This window comes from Antechinus flavipes, chromosome 2 (genome assembly GCF_016432865.1).
Source record: "Antechinus flavipes isolate AdamAnt ecotype Samford, QLD, Australia chromosome 2, AdamAnt_v2, whole genome shotgun sequence".
NCBI lineage: Eukaryota > Metazoa > Chordata > Mammalia > Dasyuromorphia > Dasyuridae > Antechinus > Antechinus flavipes.
The window spans coordinates 523,706,687-523,724,958 of record NC_067399.1 but is presented as its reverse complement, the minus strand read 5'-3'; the positions used below and the strand labels follow the sequence as shown (position 1 = coordinate 523,724,958).

General features: G+C 34.5%; 1 protein-coding gene across 1 annotated transcript in view; it reads right to left on the bottom strand.

Moving 5' to 3' along the window:
- Positions 1-3,829: 3,829 nt before the first annotated feature.
- TMOD2 (tropomodulin 2) overlaps positions 3,830-18,272 on the bottom strand; it is a gene marked incomplete at its 5' end in the record, with an annotated part of 39,793 nt that continues 25,350 nt past the window's right edge. The window contains 2 exons of the mRNA XM_051973788.1: positions 3,830-11,469; positions 17,852-17,996. Of these exons, the coding sequence (XP_051829748.1) occupies positions 11,435-11,469; positions 17,852-17,996 (180 nt within the window). The remainder of the gene's footprint in view (positions 11,470-17,851; positions 17,997-18,272) is intronic.

Genomic DNA, 18,272 nt, shown 5'->3' with positions numbered 1-18,272 from the left:
TTGGAAAAGGAGTACAATAAGGCTATATCTCATCACGTTATTTATAGAACTTACATGCAGAATACATTATGCAAAATGCCAGGCTGTATGAATCAAAAGTTGAATTAAGGTTGCTGAGAGAAATAGCAATAATTTCAGATATACAGATAAAATCACTCTGATAGCAGAAAGTGAAGAATTAAGAAGCCTCTTGATGAGGGCGAAAAGGGAAAATGTAAGATTTTGGCAATTTTGCCCATCACTTCCTAGCAAATAGAGGGAAAAGAAAGCTCAGTGTCAGAGTTTATATTCTTGGGCTCAAAGGTCAGTGCATGCAGTTTCTTCAGAATGAGAATATACTAAGAAGCAGAGATTCCCTCGCCAACATTAGTTAAAGTTATGATCTTTTCAGTGGCAATGTATAACTATGAGAGTTGTACTATAAGGAAATTTGAGCACTCCAGAATCAATATTCTTGAATTGTGGTGCTGGAGAAGACTTTTGAGAGTTCCTTGGACAGCAAGAAATTAGAAAAGGTAATTCAAGCTATTCACTGGAAGGTCAAAAACTGAAGCTGAAGCTTAAATACTTTGGCCACATAAAAAGATGGGACTCATTGAAAAAGCCTCTGATGGTGGGGAAAGATTGAAAGCAAAAAGAAAAAAAAATTAGTAGAGGATGAGATGTATCATGGAAACAGTGAACATGGACTTGGATAGATTTCTTTTTTTTTTTTTTTTTTTATAATAACTTTTTATTGACAGAACCCATACCAGGGTAATTTTTTTACAACATTATCCCTTGCACTCGCTTCTGTTCTAATTTTTCCCCTCCCTCTCTCTACCCCCTCCCCTAGATGGCAAGCAGTCCTATATATGTTAAGTATGTTGCAGTATATCCTAGATACAATATATGTTTGCAGAGCCGAACAGTTGTCTAGTTGCACAGGGAGAATTGGATTCAGAAGGTAAAAATAACTCGGGAAGAAAAACAAAAATGCAAACAGTTTACATTCATTTCCCAGTGTTCTTTCTTTGGGTGTAGCTGCTTCTGTCCATCATTTATCAATTGAAACTGAGTTAGGTCTCTTTGTCAAAGAAATCCACGTCCATCAGAATATGTCCTCATACAGTATCATTGCTGAAGTGTATAATGATCTCCTGGTTCTGCTCATTTCACTTAGCATCAGTTCATGTAGGTCTCTCCAAGATTCTCTGAATCATCCTGCTGGTCATTTCTTACCAAACAATAATATTCCATAACATTCATACACCACAATTTACCCAGCCATTCTCTAATTGATGGGCATCCATTCAATTTAACTTGGATAGATTTCAGGAGATAAAGGAGAATAGAAAGTCTGGCATGTTGTGGTTCATGGGGTCATGAAGAATTTGAAATGGTTGAACAATGAACAACGACAATGTGGTCATGCTCTTTGGGGCCTTTAGGAAACCACAAATCTAGTTGGCACTGGAGATTTGAATGAGTGGCAAATAGCCAGGAAAAAGCAGTTTTGACCAAACCTCTGAGAAAGATCTTTTTGGAGAGAGGAGAAATCTTAGCCTTGGCTTCCTTCCGCCATCTTGGAGAACCCTAGCAGCATCAAATAGTATGGGGGAATTGGTACTTCCCACCTTCCTGTCAGCATTCCAGCATCATCAGCCCTGGGCAGTCATGGCCTGTAGCAATGTCTGCATCAGGAGCCAAGAACAGAACAGATGCAATATAGAAATGCAGCTTTCAGGCTCTGAAAGGAGCCCAGCAGAAGTTTTGTAACATACTTAAAGGTAATTTCATGAATTCTCCACAGAAGGCAAAAACAGACTTCCAGAAGCCAAGAATTGTAAATTAATTGGTCATTTACTCCAAGAAGTCTCTAAGTCTGAAACCACTTTCCTTTAATTTTTTTTTTACTTTCCCTTATTTACATGTAAAAACAATTTTTAATATTCGTTTTGAAAACTCTGAGTTCCAGATTCTCTCCCTTCCTTCCTCTCTAACCCATCTCATTGAGAAGACAACAATTCAACACACGTTATATATGGGTAGTCAAGTATAATAGTAGTGCTGTGAAAGAAGATATAGACCAAAAAAACAGACCATAAGAAAAACAAAATTAAAAAAAGTAAACTTCACTCTGTGTGAAGACATCATCAATACTTTCTCTGGGAATAGATAGCATTTTTCATTGTAAGTCTTTCAGAGTGTCTTGGATTACTGTATTGCTGAGAAGTGAATAATATGTACTTGGATGGATGGTTCATTAGACTTGATTCAGAATTGAACAGGAAGAATAGACCTGGCTGAATTGCATTTGGAAAACTGTGATGTACTTTGAATGACTCCCAAGTTTTTCCCTAAAAGAAAAACATTTTTCTAAGTAATACTATTTGTGAAGCATGGGACAGCACAATGATCTCTGAAAAATCAAAATTTTGAGTCATCCACAAGATGATAAAAGATTGTATAATGAAAATAAATTTGTTGTAGCATATTACCAATGGAATGGTAATGTTAAAAGTAGATGGAAAGATATACAAAAGATATGTAACCAGAGAAAGAAATGAACTAGTTGATGTCAAGAGCAAGGAATAAAATGGATATTCAACCTAAATATAAAAGTTCATATCATAAAAAAAAAATCAGAGAAAAGTAGAAAGAATTGTATTTTATAACTATTGGTAAGTGAAGCATTTTCAACTAATCAGGCATAGAAATAATCATGAAACATAAAAACTTTTGTACAATGTAGGTAAGATAAGAAAGGAAAACGCTGATTAGGAAGACTTTGTATCACATTTCTCTGACAGAAATATCTGAGATATACAGAGTATTTATAGAAACATAAAAGACCTAGAATCATTCCCCAGTCAAAAGATATGAATAAAGTTTCCCCCAAAATTGCAAACAATTTCCTCAGAAGATAGTACACCCCTTTTTTTGGTGAATTTCAGGCAAAGGCTAGAAAATCACATATGTGGTATATCTTATTTAGGGAAGTGTGAATTGGGTAAAGTAGCTATAAAAACAAATAAAAATATCTTTCATTTATATAACACTTAACAATTTACAAAGTACTTTTGTGTTAATTGTATGGAAGTGTCATGGTATCCCTTAGGACTCTGAATCCAACAATGTTTGTTTAAGGAAGATGTGATATAATAGGGAAAAATAGGCAATGACTCTGGAGTCAGCCTGTAATGCTCTTCCTCAGCTTCCTTTAATTCCCAACTTAAATCTCATTTTTCCACAGGAAGCCTTCTCTCTGTTAATTATTTCCTAACCCTTCTCTCTGTTAATTATTTCCTATTTGTCCTGTATAAGGCTTGCTTTGTATAGATTTACATATTGTCTTTCCCTTTCCCCTGAGAACAGGGACTGTCTTTTTCCTTTTTTTGTTATCTCCAACTACAGATACAGATTAGGTACTTAATAAATGTTTATTGAATTGAACTCAGATGTCAAGTTGGTGTCTATTGTTTACCATCTGTTTAACTTTGGGCAAACCACTTAACCTCTCTAGGTTCAGCTGTAAAATGAGGGCAAAAAATGCCCTTTGAGGTTCCTTACAACTGAAAGCTATGATCCTATTGGGTTCTGTGAGATACTAAAGGCAGAGAATTCCATTTCCACCTCTCTTCCACTCCACATACTTATTATTCAAATAAGAAAACTGAGGTTCATGAAAGAAAATGATACAAAGTCATCCAACTAGTATGTAATAGAATTCTGATCTCTTGTTCCAGTGCTTTGTCCACAGAAAACATTCCTCCCTCAAGGAACTTATAAGGACAATTAATTAACATACCACTTCACATTTTGTTATATACAAATACAAAGATAAGCCTTTATTCTTATATGGGCATTTTATTTGGGAAAAAAGAAGAAATAACATGAAATGATATATACAAAGATTATTGAGACACACCTGGACTTTTGTTTCATTTTTAAAGGACATTAGTAACTCCAAATTTTGTTTTAGTGTTTATTTGGAACAAATAAATACAATATTAAACTTTTGATTGCAGAAAGATTTGGACCAATAAGTATTCATATTCTGTTTAGCATTGCCTCTGGTTAATGCCCTAATGAGTCATAAAAGTGTTTACCTGTTATAATCAATTAGACTTTTTTTTTTCCAAGATAATTTGGTGTATGGATCAGTTATTTCAGTAGTATAGGCACTTTCTCCATGCCTCTTGTGTGGTTCTCATCCATTGTCTTTTCATAAACCCTCCACAGTTCAAACCAATGATTTATTTCATATTTTTAACACTATACATTTGCTCTCTAACCTTTGTTTAGCTTCAGGACTAATGGAAAAATGGCCTTTAACTCATTAATGACCAAAATCACTTGTTTATGTAAGATGGGACAATAGTATAAATGAAAAGGAAAAAGAGATCCCATGGATTTTCCAAGAGCAAGCCAGCCCAACAAGAATACAATCACACATCATTACTTATGTAACTCCAGACAGTTCACCACAGTACCATTCCTTTGTTCTGGTCAAAAAAATAATAGATTCACATTGCCATATATCACAAAGCAACCAAACCGATTATACTATTACAGAGCAGCATGCATATATTGGTGGCTTAAGATGTGTCACGTATGTTTCTCTTGTTCTGATGAAGCATGAAATATGACCGAAGGCTTTATTAAAAATAATTTCAGGAATAGTGTTACAGATTTTAAAGAAATTCATGCTGAAGAAAACAGTTATTTAAAGTTGGAATAAATATGTATATTTAAAATTAAAGATTGTCACTAGCAATATTTGGTTTGAAAATAAAGATTCCTTCTAAGTATGTTTCACACACATACCATTTTCACTATATAGTTTATCTAGGCTTTCTTCCTTTTTCCCTGCCCATCATCCCATAACCCCTACCATAGTCAATGTGTGCTTAGGACTTGTAAAATAATTGATATGGAAGAGAGATTACAGGATATCTTTAATTGTAATGAAAATTTTTCTTCTTACATATTTTTAAATCTTTTCATACTGCCATACTATCTTCTAACATGGAGAAAAATTACTTTTTTTTTTCCCCATGCACATGATTTCCCTCTTGGCAATGTGCTTGTTAGAAATCCCTTCAAAGACTTGGTAAAAGTCACAGAAGAGGGTTAAAAGATCCCTTTTCATTGAAAGAATGTCTCTTGGCCGCTTTTAAAATTTTGTTTTCTTATCAAACTTTCAGAGTTTCTAGTAAGAGGGAAATGATGCTGTATTAGTGGAGAAGCAAAGCAAGTAATTAGAAATAATCAAATAAAAGCTGGAAATAATTTTAATTCTATTTTAGTTCATTTAACAGGTAAGGGAAACTGAGACCAGGCAAAAGGCTGGTATGTGGTAATACTAGGATTAGAATTTGTGCCACCTTAATTATTAACCCTCTCTATATAGCAACAAACATTTCTCCTAGGAAAGGAATAAAGGGACCTATGCAAATAAACATGTTAGTGAGAATGGTAGATTTCTTACAAAAATATAACACATCATCTTAACTAAATACCATACCACCTTGCATTTGTATAGCATTATTTTAAAAAGTATTTTCACATTATTTAGTGATAAAATAGCTACTTAAAAGGGGAATTGTGTGAATAAGTAGGGTAATTAGGAAATTAGGCATCTTTGAAATAACCACGCAAGCCAGGTAATGTAAGCATTATTTTCTTCATTTTATAAGTATGGAAAGAATATGTGCATTACTTTATATTTTGTTATCCATGCTACTGCTTCTCCCCTATTAATGTGAATAGTTAATTATATATGCTGATAACACTAAGTATGAAAGCTTCCTCCTTTTATTATTGACTGCACTGATGTGAACCCCAACTCAGAAGTAACTTAGTTTTCTGACTTGCAAATAACCACTTGCTTTCCCATCTTTTTCATAGAATGGTGATGGAATACAGCCCTTAGGAGAGGGCTTTGGGTCATAAAGGTTCCTGTAGTCTTCATGGTGGTAGAATACTATCACAACCAATGCTTGCCTGCTGGTGATAATGAAGTGGCTGCTATGATAGGGGAAAACCTAATCTGATATAAAATGGTTAAATTTTTCCCCTTTAGCACCAGAACTAGCACCTGTAAAGAGGCTGCTGGGTAAGGAGAACTCCCTTGGAGCTTGATAACAAAAGGAGGTTAACAGTACCACATTACAGACTGTTTTATGATTCTCCCTTCTCCTCAGGCCCTTTCCGTTCCTCTCCTTAATCCTGAGCCCCGGAACCAAATTCCTGTTATGGCAGTTTTCTTCCTTCATCTATTAGAATGGGGCTCAATCTAGGCAGATTGATTTTAATAGCATAATGGAAACAAAACCAGATCAAGAATAGAAAAAGGAAGAAATGGAGGAAGTGAATATCTCCTTACCCCATTTACCCCTAGAAACCAATTATACTTGGGAGGAGTAGACAAAGCTGACAGGAAGATCAGGTGCACAATCACATGTAGGTCTTCTCTATTCAAAGTGACACAAATAATTATTCAAAAACCTTACAAAATATGTTTTATTTTTATTTTATTTATAATAAAACATATTACTGTATATATGTCTTAAAAGACTTCTTGCTCTTGAAAAACAATGAGATCTACTTATAGGCTTAATGTTAAATGACTAAAGTTACCAATTTCAACTTCCCAAACAAAATCTTGACCTCAGATGAATTTATCCTCATCTATCTTGACTTTATTTAGCCTCAAAAATGGACAAATTCAGGGATGAGGAAGAGGCCTAGCAGGTTATAGAATAAGATAACAGATTTGAAAGAGCCTAACAAGATCTCAGAGATTATCTGATTCATTCCTTATTCACATCATAAATCTAATCTGCATTCCCAAAGACTGAACTTTCAGTCCCCCGTTGAGACCTACCATGATGGGGAATTCTTTGTGACAGCTGATTCTGATTTTGGACAGCTTTAATTGTTGGAAAATGTTGGAAAGTGTTTCCTTATGTTTGAATTGAAATCAGCCTCCTTTGTAAATTCCCACCCATAGCAAAGTCTGTGTTTAGGAGCCTAGTCTAATTCTTTTTCCACATGACAATGTTTCAGATATTTGAACCCAATTATTTTGCTATGCCCTCTTCCTCCCTCCACCTTCCAAGTCTTAAATATTCCCAGTTTCTTTAAATAAATCATACCAGTTCCCTCTACTCTCACTTATTCAGGTCAACCATCCTCAATAAGCAGTTCACAGTGTTTGGGCTCAAAATGAAATGATGCTGGGATTCAGTTTTCCCTTTTTCTCAATGCCAATGAGTGAAAATGAGAAAAAGGAGCTTTTTGCATATCTTTGAAGGAGAAATGCTCGAGATCAGGTTGCAAATCTAAAGTTTGCTGTTCTTAGTCCCCTTTTTACTGATGGTGCAATAATAGCTGTTTGTACAGCAGGCAGGAAATAGCTCAGTGGGGAGTGGAGTTGAACTGCTATTAAGTTTTGCCATTAGGCAATTAACCTTCAGTTCCTCCTCCTTCCCTTCAAATACCCCCAATCAGTTTTTTAAATATACAAACCGCAAAAATAAAGAGGTTCAAGGTTGAAGAAAAGGAAAGGAATGGGGGTGGGAGTAGTAGCTAACACCTTTTATCTCCTGCAAATGGATTCAAAACATGTTTTTAGAGACTTGCCAATTCACTAGCAGGAGGCCTGACTTTTGTTAAGAATATGGTTCCTACATTTCCTTATCAAGTTTTGCTAAACTTCCTTTGGAAATGACACACCATTGTTTTTCCACTTCTGGCATCTTATGAACTTTAGGTGTTTTTATTTTTGTTTTATTTGTTTAGGAGTAAGCAACTGGAATATCTAAAGCAGGAAGAAATATGGGGAATTAAAGGATTATAATGGTTGTTTTATGGTAGAAGAACAGCTATTTTGACCTTCCCTTTTCCAGGCCCTAGATAATTATAGAAAAGGGAAAGGAAACTGTAGGCTTTGGAATTGCAAAGAGACTTCAGAAATTCTATAGAATTTTGATTATGTTCTCCTGTTTTATTGTTATGTAAGCTAGATGGCATAGTTATTAAGTATTTCTTTGCTATGTTCAACTTTTTTGCTTACTGGTTACTTATATTTTTCATGATGGTTTTCTAGATAAAGATCATTTTAATTATATTCTGAGTTGATATTTTTGCTACAAAGTGTGATAAGGAGAAGGGAAGTCTGAGGATAATTGACAATATAAAATTCAACTAGTTTAAACACCCCACTTTCAGATCAGTAATTGGAGGATTTCCTGGAGGCCCAGAGTTTTATGAATTTTATGAATAATTTGTATGTTTAACCTTTTTAACTTTGCAGAGGAAAAAACTATATATGGCTTATCATAGGCTACCCCACCTCATGAACTAATTGAGAGATTGTTCTTAACAAGGGGCCTTTGGGCTTTTCCATCACTACTTCTCTCCCCACCCTCTGCTCCTCCACACACTGGAGAGCGCCAAGGACTTCAAGTCAAGGTCACAACCTGAGCCAGTGCTCTGGGTGGAGATAGGTGTGGTTGGGAAGAGTAGTCCACAGCTAAACTATCATCTATAGCAACACTGCTGGGTATTAAGAATATAGCTAAATTTCAACTAAAATAAATTCAAAAAAGATATATTAAAAGCCAGTTGCATTATGGTGGGAACAATACAGAGTGTAGGTAAGGCACAATCCCTGTTCTCAGTCTGGTCGTTCTAAAGTGTTTCAACAAGTCCCCATTTCACTTTTCTCCTATTCCTACAACCAAAAGACTTACAAAGAAATACACAAGTTCTTTTAAGACTAAATTGCGAGTTACTTGTGGGTGATGCTGTGCATTTCTGACAATACTTAGAACATAGGAATTCAGACAGTTTATCTGAATTTTTTAATAAGATCATCTTGCTAAAAATGCATTAGCTCATTGATTATAACTTGTTTCACTTCTGGCTAGGGAATAAGTGTCTTTCTCAATTCTTCATTGATGATTTTTGTTGTTATTTGTTTTGATTTTTGTATGAGAATAGAACAATGTGTCAACAGATATGTGATCAATAGAAATAGACAGGGATACAATGCTTTTAAGGTTTATTTACCTTCTCACATTTGAGCCTCATACAAACCTGTAAAGTAGGTGATAGTATTAACATCACTCTTACAGATAAGGAAACAGAGGCTCCGAGAAGAGTCTGGATTTGCCTAGGTTCATATACCTAGTAAGTCTCTTGGGGCTAAATTTATACTTAGATCTTTCTTACAGATAAGGAAACAGAGGCTCAGAGAAGAGTCTGGATTTGCCTAGATTCATTCAGCTAATAAGGTTCTTGGGGCTAGATTTATACTTAGATCTTTCCTACTCCAAGCTCAGCACTCTAGTCCATTAGGTCATACTTCTTTTATTTTTAAAGATGGTGGTAAACTTAGACATTTGTTTAATAATCTCTATGCTGTGATATTTGATGGCTGGTGAAAATAGAGACTGCTATTTCAAGTAAGGGGTTCTATATATGAACTGGTCCTATGGAATTTTCTACAATGGGTTTTCTCTGCTTACTGGCTTGAGAAACTTTATGATGTCTTACAAAGTTGGAAAGGAAACATCAGGATGATTCTAAAAAGACCCACTAATTTGGAGTACATAATAAAATCTCATTTCATTCCGCAGCTATCAGATTTTTTTTTAAATCTTAAAGAAATGAAATACAATTGCCTATAGTGTCTATAGATTTCAGCACATATGTCAACTATAACCGTCACTATATAAATATTCTAGAAAAAATAATTTAGGCTGTTTTGAAGATCCAAATGTAGGTAAGGATAACAACACAAGACATAGTGATTAGAAATACTTCATTTTTAAAACAAAGACTGTACTAAATGTTGATCTAGTATTCTACAAATTAAGAGCTGTAACACAACATATATTCATTTTCTCATTAACTTATTTTAATGCTGCTGAGAAAAATTGGGTCTACATAGCAGAGATAATTGGCCATAGAATTTAAATTCTGAATTTGGTCTCTGTGTGTGCCAGCTGGTATACTCCAGGCTTAGTTGGGAAATAAGGAAAAATTAGGAAGGAAGGAATGAAGGAAAAGGAAAAGGAAGTTAAGGAGAAAAATAGGAGAAATGGGAGACAAGAAAAGATAAGAAGAAAAAAAAAGAAATATGCATAGAGAGGAGTTGCAGAATATCTCATATACCACTAGGTAGCACCAATGCCCAAGGCTGCCTACTGTTGTTGCTGTAGCATGCTTTTTTTCTTTCATTTAGTACTGAATGATTAGGTAAAAACTTGTGCAGATTCAATATCCAGTTAAGTCACTTGTATTCTCATAGGCTGTGTCTGCACTATGAGAAACATTTGATGACAAGTGAAAAATCCAGTCTGAACTGGTTTGCAAATGAGGAGACCTTCTGTAGGGGGGAGACAAAGCAGGTATACAGAACTGATCTGATTTTTTCACTTTTCATTCTGTTATTTTGGCACTATATAGACAAAGCCACAGAGGTTTAAAATTAGTTCAAACAATGCATTTCAAAAGTGCAGTTAAAAGAAAATCTTGATGAGCAGTAGTATGGTAAATTTAAAAGGAATTCAGAACTCCAAAAATCTTTTACTTTTTGTTAAAATGTTAAAAACGATGTTTGAAAAATGCTAAAACAGCCTTTCAACATTGTTTGATAGTAAGAAACAATTTATGCTGGACAAGTAGTGAAAGGAGCTTTAATTAATTTCACTACCTGTTGATCTCTTAGCTGGTTAATATTATATTTTGGGCTGGTCAATACTTTGCAGTTGTTTTCCTAAGGCTGTTAGAAAAAGTGATGCTCTTCCATATGTGATGATAATACTACTGGCCCACCACAAGTAGGGTGTGTTCTTCCAATAATTTTCCAGTCCCACGGAATCCATCTATACTGTCACCCAATAGAGGGTTGGCAATACTGGCACATTTCTTTTGTTATGTCAGCAGAATGTCTCTGTGACAATTAGCCTAACTCAAAGCAGTGTATGTAAACAGAGCTAGGGCTTGATAAAAACAATTATACCTAAAAACATTACCTGATGTGCTAAAATCCTCTTTGTGGTTAAAAGTGAGCTTCTGTGGGAAGTAAAACACAGGTTGTTTACACTGAATATATTGGGCAAGAAATCTCTACATGAAGGCAGTTAATGTCGCTCCTGATGGTTGCCACTCAACTAAAGTCTATATCAATCCACCATTCACTGTGCATGCCAGAATCACACATGATGAAAATAAAAATATGTGCACATTATTCATCAGAGGGAAATGATATCACACACAAACAAAATAAAGTTAACAGTATTAGTGGTGTGAATAAAGAGGGAGCAATTAACGGAAATGAATGACCTTTGTAAAAATGGTCTCGCTGGGGCAAGAGTTTAAGGTTGCAATCTTAACAGCTAGCTGCCTTAGGCAGAGCGGCACTTCTCCGATGGCTGGGTTATCGCCGGTCACCTTCTACTCGTTTCTTGCGAACTAGGCCAAAGAGAAATCAAAATAAATAAATAAATAATGAGATTAGGAAGACTAAATTTACTATTGGCAAAACATTTCAGACTTTAAATGCTCACACACAAAAAAGTAGTCCCATACATATCCTACATACATTTAGAACATAGTGATCAAAACTCTCAATCATCTGCATCTATGGATGGGAATAGTATCATCTGAACATTTTTTTTAAATGGTCTTGGGATACATTTTGGTATTTACGTTTGAATTCTGGTAATGCAGAATGTTTCATACTATATTTCCATTCAGGAGGGGCCAGAAGAAAGGACTAGCTTCTCTATACTCTCTCTCTTTTTTCATACACACACACATGTAAAGGGATGGCATATATATATATTTTTTTTATATTATTTTATATATTATATATATAATTTGTGTTAAAGTCTTTTTTTAACAAGTATTCCACCATCCAAAGAAATACCAGTTTTTTGTTTTTTTTTTGTTTGTTTGTTTGTTTCCTAACTTTTACTGGGCTACACTCATTATGTCAACTAAAGAATTGTAAACAAAGTGATTCAGCCCCAGGACCACAGATCAAGGCTAAAACACAATTTTGACACCCTAATACTATGTAACTGTCAACAGAATATCAGTAAAAGTAGCTTGTCTTGAGTTTCATGCTTATGACATCAGAATAAGTATCAAGTCAAATCAATAAATATCTATTAAGCATCTACTATATTTCAGGCACTGTGCTAAGTGCTAGAACAGGGTTCTTAACCAGGGATCTATGAACTAATTAAATATAATTGATTTTCTTTGTCATTCTATGTATTTTTGGTATTTAAAAACATTGTTTTGAGAAGAGGTCCATTTAAAGGCTTCATCAAGCTACCAAAGGGGTCCATCTCACACACACACACACACACACACACACACACACACACACACACACACACATACACGAAAGGCTTATGAATCTCTGATCTAGATGCAAATCTTACACAATTATCCTCATGAGTGCTTGTGGAAATTATAAAAGAGAAACTAGGATGATATTAACAACGCTCTCCCTTACTGTAATTACCTAGAGTAATTTTGGCACCAATTTTGACAGTTACATAATAAATTACTGTCATAGGGTCACTGAATATTTATTAATAATCTACTGAAAATTAAGCTTGATTAAAAAAACCATATTTGAATCAACAGAACAAAATATAGTTTTAAAGACTTTCTTATGATAAAGTATTTTATATGTATGTGTATTATCATACGAAGGTTTACTTAAGGGACATAATCACAGAGATAATTTAGTTTAATTATTCACTGATTATGTGTATTAAATAAAGTAAAAAAAAAAATCAGAGCATCTAATATGTCCGTTCTACCTATGATGTCAAATTCAAATAGAAATAGATTGGAGAGCAAAGTGACTTGGGAAATCAGGAATTAATATTATCTATGTTGTGTTATATTTTTATGTTGTTACTCATTGACCAATTATATTTTAATCTGGTTTGGTGGAACTTGGGAGTCAGATCAGGCCTGAGGTTGACCCCTCTCTTGTAGAGGGTTTTTTTTGTACCCAATTTACAAAAGGAACAAAGATTTCTTTGATGCTGAAGTCCAGCAGATGATCCTGCTTTCAGATAACATCAGTTGATTGCATTTAACTTTGGAACACTATGTGATTTTCACAGTGAAATCTGCAGCTGTTCAGAAGAGATGAGCCTAGTAATTCCCAAGGAAAAAGCAATCATGTAATACACTGTTTATACCATTGCAAGCAGATATATGGACAGTTCATTGAATTGGGAAATCAGGACATATATCTTGGATAGATCCTGAAGATTACTCATAACTTGGACTAGGATTGATTGAATAAGGGAAGGACTACATGGTGTTTGTAAAACTGAATAGTACTTTTGAAGACCCTAAGTTGCTGGGAGTTTACTGAAGGCATAAAAGGCTTTCTTTCTTTTCTATTGAAATCTATATTTGATGTATACTGTCCCTAGCAATTTCAGATTGTAGATAACCTGGCAAATTCAGACTGTTTGCTTTTTGAAGAGCCACTTGCCTCAGTAAGTTCATCATCTACTTTTCTGGGGAAAAATAGTAGAGCTCTTAAATAATTCTTCTTCTTCTTTTTTTTTTGCTGAGGCAATTGGGGTTAAGTGATTTGTCCAGAGTTATACAGCTAGAAAGTGTCTGAGACCACATTTGAACTCAGGTCTTCCTGACTTCAGGGCTGGTGCTCTATCCACTTAAATAATTCATAATAATAAAATTTTGGTGAGGCAGATCCATGCAGAGTAGATAACAAACCTATATGTTATCTGGTTTTTAAGATTTAGGATTGACAAGTTCTATGTAGGCTGGGCACATTATATTCAACAATCTTCAAAGTAGGGGTATACCTTTTGGTAAAAGAAAATTGCTACATCTTTGGTCTATTACTGATTAAACAAATTAATATGTCCCTTGCAGGGAGGAGACACTAGATTTGAAGTTAAGACCAGTCTGACCTGGGTTCCATTATGGAATGTCATTTCCACTCATAGCAATTTTTCTGACTCTATCATAGACTCAGGACTCTTGGAAGGACCTTTAAGAATCCAAGTACAGCCTCGCTCATTTTATTATAAAAACTGAGGTCTAGAGCTTAAATGACTTGCCCAGGTCCCCAGAATAAAGTAGACTAGCCATAATTTCAAGCTGGATCCTCTGGTTCCAGACTAACACTTTCTACTCTAGCAGGCTGCCTCCTTTAAGGGAGCCAGAGTCAGACCACATCAAGGGAGCCATTTCTTCTATTGCTTGTGATAAAGGGCAGGACACTAAAAATTAAATAAAAAAATTAAAGTCTTAAGTGCCATCCTTCCATGTCTTTTGAGAAACCATGCTATTCAGATTTGCCTCAACTTTTCTTTTTCTCTTTAAATTGTAGTTGGACAACTTGTGTTATCCTGGGGGTGTTTTCCAGCTACCATATTCTAGGGTATCTATAATGGGGACTCATTCAGATAGAAAACTTTTCATGCAAATTAAAACAACTCAGAGGTACCCTCTCAGACTGGCTAAGATGACAGGAAAAGATAATAATAAATGTTGGAGGGGATGTGAGAAAACTGGGACACGAATACATTATTGGTGGAGTTGTAAAATGATCCAACTATTCTGGAGAACCATCAAATTGTGCATACCCTTTAACCCAGCAGTGCCATTACTGGCTCTGTATCCCAAGGAAATCATAATGGAGGAAAAAGGACCCACATGTGCAAAAACGTTTGTAGCGACTTTTTTTGTGCTAGCAAAGAATTGGAAAAAGCAAAAAAATGGAAAGATATCTGGAATTTCATCAATGTGCGGACTCTCTCCAGTGGTGATGGCCCCATGCAGGACTTGCTCATGTCTCTATAAATCTTCTACAGGAGGTCACCTAACATGTTGGGCTGTTTTTTTAGATTCCTTGGCATTGCCTAAATACCAATGGAGAGAAAAGGAGGTGCAGTGGATGGAGTTCTGGGCCTAGACTCATAAAGACCTGAAGTCAAATCTAGCCTCAGCCATTTATTTACTAGCTATATGTGATTTCCTAAATTCTGTTTTGCCTTAGTTTCTGCAACTACAAAATACAGATAATAACAGCATCTACTTTTCAATACCTACCAAATCAAATGAAGATAATATTTGTAAAGCATTTCGCATAGTAACTAGCATATAATAGGCACTATATAAATGCTTATCTTTCCCTCCCCAACATGGAGGATGTCAGTTATCCATCAGTGACTCTTCCTACAGAATCCTAATTCTGTGATTGTGTGTAGGAATCTTGTATTACTTTCAAAGGAGTGCAAGATGCATTTAAGCCAATATTTTTACTCTAGCATAACAAATTCATCTTTAGAGTTAAATGGGGCTTCCTTGTATTCTTTATACTATTCAGATAATTGTGTGACTGTAGAGATGTGGTCTACTCTAGAATATTTTTACAAGAACCTGACTGCTCCCTTCTGGTGCCTTCATCAATGTTGCCATGGAGATTTCTGAAGAGATAGCAAAGCTACAGATAAGTTGATAATGATGGACAAGTGACTTGGAACAAGCAAGATTTTTATGGTTTCATTTTGTAACATCAATGGTCATGCATGTGTGCCATTATGAAAGTAGGCTGACTCAGAACTATGATCTTGGCCACATGAAACCTGATTGAACTGATTTTGTGGCTTTAAAAAATAGATATTAATCCAAGGAAAAATGAAGAAGTTACAGTTCTTAAAGAGCACACTTCAATGACTGCTAGAATCATTGTAGTGGCTGTTGGTGTGAAAGTCAAACATTTCACAGATCATTTCAAGTGCCCCAAAAAACAGGATCTTTTATACAGAACAAAGGAAAGTTCACTCTAAAATGAAGACCACCACCAAGAACTAACAAAATACTGCTAAAAAAAACAGTCAAATAAACCCTTAGAAAATAAGGACTTTCAGAGAAACCTGGCAATTGCAGGGATTATTACTGATTCATCTGTTGTGTTGTATAGGCTTCTTGAAGTTGGAAGAAGAAAAAAAATAGACTAGTCAGAAAAATCCAGTCCCTAACTTTTATAAACAAACAAAAAAAAATGCTCTTAGGCAAGACTGGAGAATAAAAATTGAGAAAGGACTGATGAAATTCAAAGCTATATTAAAACCGTTGTCAAAAAAAATTTGAGCCTGTAAGACAGATCTTACAGTCTTGGATGTTTTCCTCAAAATACAGAAAGAAAAAAAAAAAACTTGGCAGAGTTTTGAGTTCAGTGGACCCAGAAGTCTTGCCCCATTGAGAGAATGATGAACTCTGATAAATACATTTATATACCAAGAAGAAGAATTGTTCCGGATTTACTCAAGTCAGTTGCTAGTTCAGTAGCTAGACTGCTGGGTTTGTGTCAGGAAGATCTGAGTTTAAACCCAGCATTGGATGTTTGTTAACTGTGTAATCCTGAACAAGTTACTTACCCTCTGTCTGCCTCAGTATCCTTAACTGTAAAATGGGAATAATAAAAGTATCTACTTCACAGGGTTGTTATAAAGATAAAGTGAGATAATATTTGTAAAATTAATTAGCAAAGTGCCTGGTTCATAGTAGGTATTACTTCCCTTTTCCTTTCTTTATATTTTCATGTAAACACATCAGGGTATGTTTGCAAATTCCTGTTTTTACCTTTAAAAAATTTCAGTGAGAATGCAGGGAATTCTGGATCTTAAGGTTGATCTAAAATTGACTTTAACTTTGATGTTAGCAGCTTTTTGATTCTCTAAAATTTCATGGATCAGGAGCAAAAATTATAACCCAATGAACTCTCTTTTTCTTTACCATGATTTATACTATGCTTTCCTTTTTACTTCCTATGACATTACACACTGTTTTAAAAAAACTTTTTTGATTGCTAATCTATTCTAATTACATATCACAGACCATCAAGAGATAAGACCTAATTTTGAAGTTGCCTCTTTTTCAACAAAAAACTGATTAACCTTACCAATTTTATAAAAGATAAATTTCAGATAACCAATAAGATTAAAGGAAAAAAGAGAATAGAAATATTTCAGTGCTCATTAACATCAAAGTAGTACTATATATCTCCAGCATTAAATAGAGAACAGGCGATTGCTTGGAAGATCTTAGTAACATTTTAGATACTTCTAAGTTGAGCCTTGATAGTGACTTTATAGTTTTGTTTGATAATCTGTGAATTCCCCAGGTTAGACATACCTATATTCAAATGCAATAACAAATACGAATAGTAAAAGTCAAATTTTTTTTATAACTTCCTATTCCTCTCTTCTGACACAGATAGCAAAGGATTATGTAAAAATGTTAATGTTTATTTAAATTGATTCAATAAACATTTACTAAACATCTATGAGGTAAAATTAAATAAGATATTAAAAAATAAGTTAAGACAAAAAACAAAGACTTTTTGATAAAAGGAAATGAAATTCTCATTTTGATGGAATGGTTTAAGTTAGAAATTCTTAACTTTTAGACACTTTAGGGAAGCCTACAGACTCTTTCTCCAAATAATGTTTTGAAATGTATATAACACACTACAGGGAAAACAATAATATTGAAATAGTTCTCAAAATATTAGAAAAAAACCACAAGTTCATGAGAACACGAGTTAGATGAATCATAGGCATTGAGTACTGGGATAATTCTATTAGAAATGAATTTGAATTATTACTAGATGAATCTGAAGATAATAGAAATGGTTATCCATTAAATTACATGTAAATGTAATGTAAAGATGGAATTGGCCATCATGCTCTTATAGTTCTTAACAGCCTATCATCCAGTAAATGCAAACCATCTAAAAAGCAACACAATAACCATTGTTATAATTATGGTATTTTACCTAGATCGTTATTCTTTGTGATAGCAGCTGCTACCCTGGTTCTTGGACCTTGTTTTGTAAACTGGTAACCAAACTTGAGAATCACTGAGTTCTCCTCAAGCATCTGGGCAATTTCCATTTCCACAGCCGTTCCCAACTGCTGTCTCTAGTTTGTGAACCGACATGTACAAACATACATACATATATGAAGAAGACAAAACAAAAAAAGAAGGGGAAACATTTACTTTTGTAAGATATAATTCAAATCACTAATAAACTTAAGTATATTTTGGTTTTTAAAAGTTTATTCAAAACAAAAAATTAGTTAATTTGTAACTTAATCAATCAAACTGACAAAGATTCTGCTTTAGATAATATCATCTGGGTCATTCTCATCTGTAGCAAGTTTAAAAGTGAAGATCAGTTAATGTGCACTTGCCAT